Raw genomic sequence first — 14,369 nt, forward strand, 5'->3', positions numbered from 1 at the left:
AGAAGAGAAAAACAAAAAGAAGCATTTCCTTCCCACGTGGCTCCTCCAGTGTGACTTGGGTCAGGATGCTTTCTGGAGGAGGGGGTGGCAGGAGGGATGATGTTAAGAAGAGATGCTAAGCAGGCACACAGTGGCTGCTGTAGGCTTGTGCAACCCAGGAGGCAGCTAACACTCACGTATACAATGAACACACAATCACTACCTGGATTTGTGTAACTTCTGGGGGGTCATCTTGAAGCCTAGAGCCCCACTGGTTTTCAAGAAGTCTCAAGAATGACACAGAAAATGAGCTCCTTCTGAACAATGTCAAACTCCCTTTCTTTGCATGAGAATGTGATGAATTTACAAGGTGATTTTGGCCAAAAAAATCATTTAAGTGTATGGATTCACCTACCATCCCATCTCCCCTCCAATTCTACTGCTCATGTCCAGTGATAATAAGCCAGGAGATGTTTCTGCCTTCTCACCAGCCTCATAGACCCAGAGATGGATTCTCAAGCAGCGTGAAATCAAAAATGGTCCCTTAAGCCTGTGTGATCCAATTCCCCATGAGTCACTTCTGTCCTCTGACAAATTCACCATTTCTCTATTTAGAATTTGTCTCCCTTCCCATTCTTCCTTCTGCTATTTTTTCTTTATTTATAATAAATAGAGGAAGGCAATAAATGACAGAAACTTGGACTGCTATACTGTCCACATGAGACTCACGGAGATATAAGCAACTAAAGATGCCGACAATCACCTCAACCAAGTGATGTGCCCCCACTTGAGAGCACTACCAAAATCAGAACTGGATGCATCAGCACATGACAGCAGGTTTTGGATTTTCTGAGAGAAAATAGCTTCTTAAGATTATATGACAAGTGGTGGGTGTATGGCGTGGTGGCTTAAGCTGCCGCTTGGGACTACTACATCCCATATTGGAGTGCCTGGTTTATGTTGCCAGCTACTCCCCTTCCAATCCAGCTTCCTGCTGATGTAGACTCTAGGAAGGTAGCAGGTGATCAATCAACTACGTGTACCCCTGCCACCTCCATCAGAGACCTGGAGGAGTCACAGATGGTGTTCCTGGCTCCTAGCTTTGACCTGGCCCAGCCTTAGCTGTTGCAGGCTTTTGGGGAGTGAACCAGCAGATGGAAGACCACTGTCTCTCTCTCTCCCTCTCTGTCTCCCTGCCTTTCAAATAAAGTGAAAAAAAAATTTATATGACAGGAATTCATAAAAGCCCTCTGGAGACAATCCAGGGAAAGACCAATCAAAATTATTAAAAGGTTGGAGAATAAATCCTGCAACTAAAGGTTACAGGAAGCGGAACTGTTAGCCCGAAGAAAGGAGAATAAGGAGTAATTTGATGAAAGGCCCTCGTATGTGGAAATGCTGACCAGTTCCCTTGCAATCCCAAGAAGGCCAAAGAAAAGGAGATTGGTTTGAATTATAGCTCTAAAGACATGAGTTGAATAGAAGGAGGATTTTCTTAACTTCAGGGTGATTTTTTTTTTTTTTTTTTAATGGACTGGGTTGCCAAACAGTAAGTTTGACAGGAAATTTTCTGGAAGAGATGGCAAACTGTCCCAAAAGAATTTCATTTCTCCGAAGCCACAGAAGCATGGTCTGGGAGCCCCTCTCAGCAACCCTGCCTCTTAGGTTTGTTTATGCTGTAGAAGCTTGCTTTTCTCACAGCCAGCGTTTCTTCTCCTAAGACAGTTTATTTCTAATGTCTCAGAAAAGAATTAATCATATAACTGTAAAAAACAAAAAGGCAGGTTCTGAATTTAACACAAAAATGCTTTTGCTTAAATTGCCCTTACAGATTAATGATGTGCTATGGCTTAAATGCTGAGGCTGCTTCCTTGTCATTAACTCAGCTTGTCCAAAGATTCGTCAGGAGGGATGTGATGGTTCTGAGAGTGAGCCAGTGACCTGAATGATATTACGTTGTCAGCTGGACCACAGTTTCGCTTGACAGTCCTACAAAAGAGCTCAAGCAGGAGGGCCAGCTAAGCAGACCATCGAATGTCCTTCAGGAGGTTGGCAGCATTCACGAAAACCCTGTCACTCCTCTAGGCCAACTGAGAAACGCCACTGGCCTGTCTTTATGGTAAATGGCATGCTTGGCCAACTGAGTGGAAACCTCCATGATTCTTGGAGAGCTGGGAAGTCTATGCTGTTCACATGGGCAGGTAAGTACTGGTCATGTGGGCTACAAAAATACCAATGCATCATGACACAGCTGCTACAGGTTGTCCCTGGATGATCCTCACTCAAGAGTTACAGAGACAGAGACAGAGACAGAGAGAAAGAGAGAGATCTTCCATCTGCTGGTTCACTCCACAAATGGCTGGGCCAGGCCACAGCCAGAAGCCAGAAGCCAGAAGCCAGAAGCCAGAAGCCAGAAGCCAGGAGCCAGGAGCCAGGAGCCAGGAGCTTCATCCAGGTCTCCCACATGGGTGCAGGAACTCAAGGACTTGGGTCATCTTCCACTGCTTTCCCAGGTGCATTAGCAGAGAGCTGGATCAGAAGCACAACAGCCGAGATTCAACCTGGAGCCCATAAGGGATGCTGGCATTGCAGACAGTGGCTAACCCACTGTGCCACAGCGCCAGCCCCTGGATCCTCACTCTTGCCTTAGCCCTCCATTTTGCTTTATTTCAAGATGCCATAAGAGCATAATGAGAAAGTATCCCCTAGAGTTGTATATCATGGCAGTGCTGAGTGATGCGAGGGCCATAAAATCAGCTGTATAGACACAGGTGTATCTCTCTGGACCTCTCACCAGTCCACGTGTATGGTGCTTATTCTGTCCTACTGTTCTAGACCTGGTTAACAATTATATACTAATCTTTTTAACATGTACACAGGAGTGGTGGTTGGCTTGGCAGTCAAGACACCCAACTCCCATATTGAATAGCCTGGGTTCAAGTGTTGGCCCCATTTTAGAGTTCAGCTTCCTGGCTACTGCACAGCTGGGGAATAAACAGATGACAGTTCAAGTGGTTGGGTCCCTGACACCCATGTGGGAGACCAGGAGTGACTTCCTAGTCCCTGGCTTTGGTCTTGGCCCAGCTGGGGCCCTTGTGGGAATTCTGAGAAGCGAGCCAGCAGATGGAAGCTTGCTTTCTCTCTCTCTTGGTTCCTCCATCTGTCTCTTAAAAACTTTTTTAATGTAAACAAGATTATTCCACGTGTCTGTTCAACACCTTTCAACAGCCTCCCACCCTTAACTGTAGGGTTCAAATGGTCTGTGGCTACTTCTCCCACTTGAAAACTCTTACTCTTGCTGCCTGGTTTCAAAATTCCATTTTAAAACACTATCTGTGAAATGTGTGATTTGGGTTAAACTATTTAATCTTCCTCTGCCCTTCTTTTTACAACCGAGATAACAGCATTGTCTACTTTGTATGGTTTTTGGAACTATTCATTGAGTTATTCTATGTGGAGTGTTTGGAATAATTCCTGGCACACAGTAGATGTTCCATAAGTATTACTGCTACTAATGTTAGTATTTTACGAGGACTGGTAACTATGGTTATACTCTAGGCTGACAACAGCTATAAAATGCTCTAACTGCTTTCCATCCTTATAACATATTTATCAACCTACTATGTGCCACATAATTTGCTAGGCAATATACAGAAATCATTTTGGTTTCCAACTTCCTTCCAACTTAAAATAGTACCATTAAAGTAACATTACTAATAACATCAATATTCTGTCATTAAAACCAGCAGCCAATAGTTATGCAGTGCTTATTATTGTGCAAAGAGTGGTTGGTATGTGCTTTTTTCCTACTTAAGGCTCACAGAAATCCCAAAAGGTTGGTGGTACTATTATTACTAATAATAGTATTTGTATTAGTATTATTAAATAAAAAGGAAACCGGACTTAGACATATTAAGTAATGTGTCCAAGGTCCCGCTGGAAGTAAGAGGTGAAGTTGAGGATTAGACACCCAGAATATGGGCCAGTATTATGGTGCAGTGGGTTAAGCCGCCACTTGCAATGCTGGTATCCAATATCAGAGTGCCGATCTGAGTCCAGACTACTCCCTGCTAATGTGCCTGAGAAAGCAGCAGATGATGGCCCAAGTTCTTGGGCCCCATGTTGGAGATCTAGATGGAGTTTCAGGCTCTTGATTTTGGCCAGGCCCAGACAAGACTGTTGTGGCCATTTGGGGAGAGAACCAGGAGATGGAAGATCTCTTTCTTTCCCTGTCTCTTCCCCTGTCACTCTGCCTTTCGAATAGATACATTTTTTTTAATAAAACATAAACCCAAATGGGTGGGATTATGTTTTCTATGCTGTCAGCCACTCCATGCTATGTGCGTAACAGGCTCTCAGTTAGCCACTGAAGAGCAACACTGCAGTGCACACACTGCATGTGGTGATAGAAGATTCCTTTAGCTGACCCCCAGGCCGTTCCACATAAGGCAACCTGCACTTGCAACATAAATCTATTTGTATTTTGAACAAACTATGGATGGCCCAACACAGGAAGAACCAGGAAGTGTGAAACAAGATGGCGAGCACCAAGAGAAAACACTTCCACTGCCCTGCAGGGCATTTGCTGTTATTCACCTTATCTGTTTCCAGAGTTGGGTACTAAACACACTTGGATTTATCTTTCCTTTAATACAATTAATGAAGTCTTTATTATTTAGTGAAAATAGATGAAAGCTTTTATTTCTAGCATATTAAATTGACTTTTTAACTTTTGAAGGGAAGGTGTAAAACATTTCTTTCTTTTATCCCTGCTGAGGGAGTTGTAACTGCATTTTAACTGGTACTCTTTCAAGAACAATTTTTAACCTTGAATTGCAAATGTGTTGGCAGGAAGTACACATAAATCAGTTCAACTTAGTTTTTATCATAAAAGTATTACAGGGAATAATTAGTTTTTAATCTGCCGTTTCAAATCAAAGGAAAGTTGAAATCTATTCATGCCATTCATATGTGGAGAGAACTCTCGTTTACAAGATGTAGGGAGCGGACTGTTGTGGCCGAAGGGAGGAATTGAGAAAAAACCAAAAGTAATATAATCATGAACCACTGAAGGGCCAATAGGCACACTATTTGAAGGGAAAGGTATAAAACATTAAAAAAGAAAAAAGAAAAAGGGGGCCTGTGCTGTGGCATAGTAGGTTAAGCCTTCTCTTGCAGCGCCAGCAGCCCATACGGGCACTGGTTCAAGTCCCGGCTACTCCATTTCTATCCAGCTCCCTGCAATTTCCCTGGGAAAGAAGTGGAAGACAGCCCAAGTGCTTGGGCCCCTGCACCCACATGGGAGACCTGGAAGAAGCTCCCGGCTCCTGGCTTCGATCGGTCCAGCTCTGGCTGATACTGCCATTTGAAGAGTGAACCAGCAGATGGAAGACCTGTTTCTCTGTCTCTCCCTCTCTCTGTCTGTAACTGTTTCTCAAATAAATAAATAAAATCTTTAAACAAGTAAAATAAAACGGGATGGGTATATAATTGGAATTAAACAAAACTAGAGTCTACTATTAGCATAGTAAGATATCCAACGATAAGCATTAGGGACTGCAATGTCCCCCCCTGAGTTCACGGACACACTTAGGCTTTACCATACATTTGAGAGATCAAAGGGCAGGCCCTCTTTTGTTGCCTCATTATTAAATGACACAAGGATGGTAGAATATTAAATTCCCAATAGCTGGGAGCACCCAAAGTACTACTGAACCACTGCTGCAAAAATAAAATCGGAGAATAACTAGCAATTTGGGGCTGAGGATGATTTACTTGCAAAAACTCATGCAGAAACTCTGATGTCTTAATGTTAATGGCTGATGGATTAAGGGTGGAGATTTGATCTAATGATGGTGTCTGATAGGGCCCATGGGAGGTCGTTGGGTCACTTCAGGGGTGCCCTTGGAGGGTGGTTTTGGAGAGAGGTTTGATTTATTTGAATTTGTATTCTGTTCAGTTCTCTCTTTGTGTTTCCTGGCTCACCCTGTGTGACTGTGCCTGGGTACCCACCATAATCAGCCTCCACAAACGCTGGACTAAGGGGCCGCCTGATCCTGAATGGTAATCTCCAAATTAGAAGCTGAAATAAACCTTGTCCTTCCCAAGAAGATCATCTTCAGGCATTGCAGTTATGGAACTAATATACATGCAGGGCATCGTCTGTGCTGCAGCTACAGGCAGTTTTGCATGAAGGGACTGATAGAAAGGCTTTCTACACAAAGAAAGGACCCTAATAATCACAGTGAACAAAGAAAGTGCTCTCTTCTGGACGAAGGATGGTATCTTCACCCCACACTGCTATGGCTTGGGTATTAGCTGGGACACTGAATGTGCCCGACAGGCCCAGGTGTGAAAGCCTTGTTAAAGGCACTATGGGGGATGGGGAGCCACGAGGGGGTCCTGAGGTCACTGGACCACACGCCGAAGGAAGACACTTCTCGTGAGAGCATTGTTACAAAACCCTGAGTTTCAGCCCATCTCTCTCTCTGATTCCTGGCTCACTATCTGATCCTTTCTCTGCCACTGACATTGCCATGTGCTGCCCTTAGCAGAGGTCAAATCAAAGGGGCTTCCTGATTTGGACTTGATTCCCCAAAACAGTGAGTTACAAAAAGCCTTTCTATTCATAACATTGGATGCCCTAAATATTTCATTATAGTAATGAAAAGCTGATTAACACAACCATGTAAAAACTTCTTATTCACAGGCACTGCACAGCACACAGTGTTGTGTTGAAAGAGAAATTTTCTGCATTAAGAGACTGACTAGTTGTTGTGGCCTTGAGATAAATCTTAGAGCTGGAGAACCAGTAGCCTCATATAGCTATTCCATTCAAAAAGTGGCTAGCCTCTACAATGAAATGGTAATATCTTGGTTATGTTGGGTTAAATAAGCTATATTGTTAAAGTTAATTTCATCTGTTTCTATTAACATTTGAAAAAAACATGACTACTGGGGCTAGTGTTTTGGTACAGTGGGTTAACCTACTGGCTACTGCTTGCAATACTGGCATCCTCTATCAGAGTGTCAGTTCACGGACCGAACTGACACTCCATGACTCCGTGAGTCCTGGCTGCTCTGTTTCTTATCTGAATTCCTGATAATGTTCTGGATGGTTGTGTATGATGGTCCAGGTACTTGGGTCCCTACCACCCCTGTAGGAGACCAGGATGAAATTCCTGGTTCCAGGCTTCAGCCTGGCTTAGCCAGGCCCAACCTGGCTGTTGGAACCATTTGGGAAGTAAATTATTAGACAGAAGATACCTTTCTCTTTCTCTTTCTCTTTCTCTTTCTCTCTCTCTCTCTCACACTCTGAATTTCAAATAAATAAATAAATCTTTTAAAAATGTGACTGCTAGAGAATTTTAAATGAATTACACAGCATGCTTTATTTCTACTGAACACTACTGCCCTAGAGGCTTGGTGATTATTTAGGAACAGCAGCAGCAGCAACAACAACAAAAAACCCAACTAACGATCTTTCTTTCTTTTTGTTTTTTAATGATTTATTATTTATTTGAGAGGCAGAGTTACAGAGAGAGGGAGAGACTGAGATAGATAGATAGATAGATAGATAGATAGATAGATAGATAGATAGATAGGTAGATACATAGATACATAGATAGAGAGATATATCCCATCCGCTGGTGCACTCCCCAGATGCCTGCTATAGCTGGAGCTGAGCCAATCTGAAGTCAGGAGCCAGGAGCTTCTTCCAGGTCTCCCATATGGGTGCAGGTGCCCAAGGACTTGGGCCATCTTCTACTGCTTTCCAAAGCCACAGCATAGAGCTGGATCGGAAGAGGAGCCGCCGGAACACAAACAGGTGCCCATATAGGATGCTGGCACTTCAGGCAGAGGCTAACCTACTACACTACAGTGCCAGCCCCACTAATGATCTCTTTAGCACTTCCTGGTACAAGGCACTAGTCTAGGATTAAACTCACTTAGTATTATTTAATCTTTATGACGACTCTATGAGGTAGAAATTGTTACCATCACAATTTTACTCATGGGAAAACCAAGAAGCCAAGTGGTAGAGAAGCTGAGTAATTTGAACAAAGTATGGAGCCAGGAACGGACTCCATGCAGTCTGCTTCCAAAGCCCTTGGTCTTGACTCCAAAGAGTGGCTTAGCTCTTTATGACAGAGATAACTTGGGTTTTAAAAGGGTCATGCAAATAAATCTTCCCTACGCCTTCCTGCTTACTATGAGAAAAGAAAATTAAACATCCAAAGGCAAACACGTTAGACTTATTTACTGCCTTTTTGATAGCATCCCCAAGAAGCACCTAAAAAAATTTGTGTTGGGGAAAATTACAGGCAGCACCATATTTTAACTGTTGGAAGGCAAACAGTCCTGGGTAGGGACCATTAGGATGGTTGCCAATGGGCAAAGAATCATCATTTGAGAACCACTGTCCCGGAATAAAAGGAACCTCATACACTGCTTTCCTACCTAACCATCTTCACTGACTGATTATGAACACAATTCAGGTAACCACTCCTTCAACCTCCCACTGCAGGAATGAGACTGCCACCATTCTGTTTGAGGAACAAGGTCCCGGCAAGGTTTTTGCCTTGTGGAGTCATACTGACTACTGGTCAACCCAGCTGACAGGGGATCTCCTGCAACACTGTATTTTGATCTAGATCATCACACAAGCCAGAGACAGAGCTGTCTATTTACAGGGCTGGTTTGAATGATCAACTAAATTCACAAGAGGAAAATGCATGGTTACTCAAATGTACTCTCTGAGGCTTCAAAGAAACCCACATCATTCAAGTTGACAGTTTTTGTTAATTCCTATATTTTGGGATGAACGTGTTCTTATTTTTATCCTTTGCAGGCACCCACACTGGATGAGAAGGAAAAGGGGGGGGGGGGGGAGAGACAGACACCTGAGAGAAGTAGAAGACTGAAGGCCTGGGAATGTTTTTCTTTCTGATAGAAGCAGACGTAGAATTCCTGTCTACTTGGCTTTTCCAAATTGTTCACTTTTCTGAAATGAACACTCTGTGCTGGCTTCAGAAAGAATGTTGGCAGGGTCATGGGGGGAAGGTCTGGAGCGATAATACTTGAATAGCTAATGCTTTCCCTTCCAAGGGCTGACACAGCTATGACCTCTGCAAATCTAGCCAGTCAGGATCCAGTTTGGCCATAAGAACATGAGCTGTTTTCCTCCCTTGGGAGGAACAGAGGTATGAAGCAGTGTTTGATAAATAGTAGAGTGTTATCTGGAGATGGATTATTGCAAAGAAAGTTGAAAGCAAATATGATTAATTTCTTCTCTATTTCTTTGCAACACAATTATCTACACAGAAATCATATATTGGAAGCCAAGGAAAACTCTTCCATTATTTCTTCTGTTTGAGTGTACTGGTGGCAGTGATCAGGAGCATAAGCAGGTACTAACTAAGCACTCTCTAAGGGATCCCGTTACCAAATGTCAAAATGCTTCCAACTGACAAACGCTTGCTAAGACATCCAAACTCCAAACTCTGCCTTCTGTTTGAAGCCACTAAAATTCTGGAGATGCCATAGAACCTACTAAGTGTTAACGTTTCAGATTCCTCCCCAGCTAACCAACTACCACCTTCTCCCTTTAGCTCCACTTGATACCCTACAAAAAAAGTGGCCAAGCCCCTATATTTCTTAACCTCATTACCTCAAACCTTTCAAAGTATTTTTCTTAAGGGATGAAAGGAGTCCCTCGAAACAAAAACAAGATTCCTCCTGTTTAACTTGCAGGTAGAAAAACTTGGCTTGCAAGCTTATTTTAGCTTAAAAAAAAAAAAAAAAACAATGTTGGCCTCACCATTAGGAAGAAAACTCATTTTTCTCTTTATTTTCTTTTTAAGGCTGGCAGATCGTGTTCAGAAATCAAATTGCCAGTCCTTCCTTCTCATGGTAAAATAACTGCCTAATGCAATGGGCCAAATAAGGCTAGCCCCACAGCACCTATCGTTTGGACAGATATAAAGCACCTCTCCTGTGTCACCACCTGCTTCATATACTCCCAGATGGGCAGCATCCAACACCTCTGATGACTTATTCAAGGATAGACACGTGACCCAAAAGCAGCCAATCAGTTGCTTGGTCAATGTCTATTCAGATTCATCTTGAAATTTTTTCAAAAGAGAGAGGGGGAGAGAGAGAGAGAGAGAGAGAGAGAGAAAGAGAGACAGAGAAGAGAGAGAGAAGCCCCCATCTGCTAGTTCACTCCCCAAATGTGTGCAATGGCTGGGGGAGGGCCAGGCCAAAGCCTGGAGCTGGGAAGTCAAGCCAAGTCTCACATGGGATGGCAGGGACCTAATCACTTGAACTGCCACTGCTGCCTCCCTGGGTCTTCAATAGCAGGAGGCTGGAGTCAGGAGCAGCGGGAGACTCCAATGCAAGCACTGTATCATGAGACGCAGGAATTTTAACCAGCATTGTAGCAACTAAGCCAAATGCTCATCCCCCATCCTCTTGAATATCTGATCTCAGACCCAGATTATTTGACTTGGTAGCCAGCGCTTGCGCTCGGCAGTACTAAGAGCAATCGTATTGTGCTGTGGAACAGAGAAAACAAGCTGGGAGCGAGCAGGGACCAGAATTTTGCTCGAGTACAGAATTAATCACACACCTGAGTCAGAAACCCCGGAGTTTAAGAGGTCACATGACAGAGAAAAGCATGTGTTTCACTTTCTAGGTGTGGTCCTGGCCATGAGGACACGCCACTGGTTTCATCTCAGAATGCCCTCACTATCATTTCTTTAAGATACAATCCCTACAGAGGCTTGATCAGGGATCCAACTCTACCCTAGACCCCTATTCTGAAGCTCTGTCTCTGTTAGGGAAGTCTTTGGACAACCCCCCACCCCCGCCACACACACACACACACACACACACACACAGCAGCTAAGGCCAGAGTCTTGCTGCTTGGGGCTTCAGTAACACTACTGATGCGATCACAGCATTCCAGACTTTCACTCTTGCCAGTGGAACGTCGTGAGCCCTCGCTGTCCAGCTGTGAGGAGGAGGGTCATGTCTAGAAAGACCCTGATAAAAAACACTCCATTTTTCAGATAGTCCTCGTTAACAGCTCAAATCCTCTCAGATGAACATCCTACATTTTGCTTCTGGCTCCACTTCAGGGAATTATGCATGAGAGATATTACTCTTTTCCTATCTCAGTACATACTATCCTAGTGACAACTAGTATGTGCCTTCTAAGAATTCTCCCCTTCTATTCATTAATCCTCATGAGATAATTCAAAGGCTTTCACTCCCATGGTTTTTTTTTCCCTTCTTCTGACGTTAATCCCAACCATATTCCTATTTCATCAATTCCCACACTCAGCTAACTGCTTGGCCTAAATTCTGCCTTCCCATGAAATTTGTTCAGGTCATACTAAGATAGAAGCGATACAGTGCAGTAGTCAGAAACATGGGTTTCTGGCTTCAGCACATTCATTAACCATGAATCATTATGCATGTTAGCCCATCTCTCTATGACGTGATGTCCTATGTATACTTTGTTAGTGCTATACCCATTTTTCAACATTGTTTTGCTAGTGATTAAGTTGATATCTGTAAAGTGCTTAGTGAATGCTTGGTATACAGAAAGAGCTCAACCAATGGCAAGTCTGATTTCACTGCTTTGTGTACACCAACCTCTTACCTGAATTGTGGCTGGCTTAGTGTCCAAAAGAATGTGACCCCTGGGAACAGCTAAAATGGCTGAGTTACCATCTGTGTGATCTTGCACTAGCTACCTATCTTCTGTGTCTCTAGGTCTACTGTATAAAATAATGTCGCAAGTAGTACCTACCTTACCAGAGTGCTGTTCACACAGATCAAATGGCTGAAGACAAACAGCTTGGAAGAGTGCCTGGAGAATCAGTGCCCCAGAGGAGCGCATTCTATCTTCTCAACACTGAATCCTTCAATTACCCTAAAGTCACACTTGTAGTTCTCTGCTAGTTAGCTGATGTGCAGTGGAGAAACCAAGTTTTAATATTTTACAATTTCTTGGGTTCACAAACATATTTTTTGGGAAGAAGAAAGAATGGAAGAGCAGAGAATCAAAGGAAAATCCCTTGTTGGTGTATTCTAGTGGCCCTAGGTAGTTGAGTCAACACAAAACAAGGAAACACAGAAACCCCATTTGGGGCAGAATAGCTACCTGATGGTAAGAGATGGGGACAGGCTTCCGGAAGACAATCCATTCCACAATTTCACTACATGGGGGCGTGGTCAAAGAACCTGTGTACCGGTAGTAGCTGCCCAAGGATGCAGGCAGGAGGTCCCGGAGGACGAAGGGATCCAGGAAGGTCTCTTTCTCTGTTTGGAAATAAAAACACAGTGGTAAGCTGTAGCCTGTCCCAGACACGGCTGACACTGTCAGCATGCTGGTGTCACCTCGCAAGCCTTCTGTTTGTTTATACACTGAAAAGCACTAGCATTTGGTGGTGTGAGAGCCTCAGAAAATACAACATATCCCAGGGTGTGTTCAGCGGCACCGCGCTGTATTTCATCACATGCAGTTTCCATGGGCATTAAAGCGTTAAAGTCCCTCCCCCTTCTTCCAGAAACAGACAAAACACTTCACATCCAGTCAAGTCTCTGAGCAGTCCTGCAAAGAAGAAATGAGTTCAGCTTTATTTTAACTCATCCCTTCTTATCTTGTTTCACCATAGCCCTCGTTTATTTCTAATCTCTATGAACTAATAATGAGTGAAACATACTTGGGACATAAGGAAAGAATGACTATGAAAAGAAAACATACTATCAATTCCAGTTGGCTACCTTCCATCATGATTTCATCCAAGATCTATGCACATCAAAGTGAATTCTAGGCAAGGACCAACCTGGCCCTCAGAACCAGACCCCCACCCCCCACTTTGGTATACAAAATAGAGGTATCTTCCCATACACAGGAAGAAGTGATATTTAACCTGGAACCCAACCCTGATACTTAATGATAACTCAATTTATTCAACTGCTGGTTTACTCCCCAATTGGCCGCAATGGCCGGAGCTGTGCCTATCCAAAGCCAGGAGCCGGGAGCTTCCTCTGGGTCTCCCGTGAGGGTGCAGAGGCCCAAGTACTTGGGCCACCTTGTACTGTTTTCCTGGGCCAGAGCAGAGAGCTAGACTGGAAGTGGAGCAGCCAGGACTCAAACCTGCACCCATATGGGATGCCGCATAGGGGTCCCCCCCGCACACCACAGCATCGGCCCCCAATGAGTTACCTATTTAACTCTCTCAAGACATGGAATGAGTGAATTCTGCCTGAGGTCATACAAATCCCAAGAAGCAAAGTTGGATGTGACTTTAGGTGACACCAAAGCTTGCACAGTTCCGACTTAAAGCCAAGAAAGGAGCTGAAGGTGAAAATTTAAGAATGGGAGCAAACATCATTGAATAAGAACATTTTAGCAGTAGGAAAAAAACATAAGCAAATGTCCTGAGGCAGAAAGGAGTACTTCAATAGAGCAGATTAGGACACTGGCTCTCAGTTCTCCCAACAGGCAAAGCAAATCACTGTGCTTCATTCAAGAATCCACATTCTAGTCTCTACAAGAATCTCTGGGCACCTGGAGGTATTTGTGGTCCACCTTAATTCTGGCTTCCACCATGCCTTCCAGGATATTCCTGGGAAACCCTGGGCCACCAGGTTACTTCATGGACACACCTGTGTCTACAGGAATAATCTTTCCAAACTAAGCCCACTACTACTTCCACGGAGATCAACCAGAGAAGGCAATTAGACAAATGTATTCCTAGACTCAAGAGGTCTATGTAACTGGGGGATAATGCAAAAACCCCAGTGGAAATGAACTACATTAGAATCATTAAAATTGTCATTTTCCTTTGGAAGACTTCATGAACATGATCTAACTTTGATTCAGTTTTTACTATATGCTAGGTGCTATTCTGAGTATTTACATATTGCAGACATTTGAATAGCACTTGCTATATGTGCCAGGTCCTGTTCTGAGAACTTTATAAAGATTAGTTCACTTAATACTTGAAATATCTCCACAAAGTTGGTCCTATTATTAGCTCCAACTTATAGGTAGCCGAGTTTTGAATGATTCACATCACTTTGCTCTCTTATTTCATAACTCCATGAAGTATGTACTTTCAGTGATCTAATTTTGAGATTTGGAAACCAGGCTCAGAGAGGTCACATGACTAAGCCCAAGGTCATGAGAGAACAGGAGAGTAACAGCACTTATTCACAGGACTCAGAAATGTTGGCTAGTTCTCGGAGAGGTTTCCAATTCATTTTACCCCCCACCAGAAAAAAATAAGTACTCACTAATAAATGCAAAAGTCTTCAAATCATCGGTTTCCATAATCAAAATTACAAAGTGATTTCTGTTGAACAAAAGGCTG

The 14,369-nt window shown here is 43.5% G+C and overlaps 1 protein-coding gene across 5 annotated transcripts in view; it reads right to left on the reverse strand.

The window, feature by feature from the left end:
• Positions 1–14,369, reverse strand: part of PTPRG (protein tyrosine phosphatase receptor type G) — a 778,020-nt gene that overhangs the window by 139,739 nt on the left and 623,912 nt on the right. For all 5 annotated transcript variants that reach the window (XM_051852247.3, XM_008260863.5, XM_008260864.5 and 2 more), the window contains exon 7: positions 12,152–12,309. In XM_051852247.3, the coding sequence (XP_051708207.1) occupies positions 12,152–12,309 (158 nt within the window). The remainder of the gene's footprint in view (positions 1–12,151; positions 12,310–14,369) is intronic.

Source organism: Oryctolagus cuniculus, chromosome 10, assembly GCF_051225735.1.
Source record: "Oryctolagus cuniculus isolate XC-2025 breed Fujian yellow rabbit chromosome 10, ASM5122573v1, whole genome shotgun sequence".
Classification (NCBI taxonomy): domain Eukaryota; kingdom Metazoa; phylum Chordata; class Mammalia; order Lagomorpha; family Leporidae; genus Oryctolagus; species Oryctolagus cuniculus.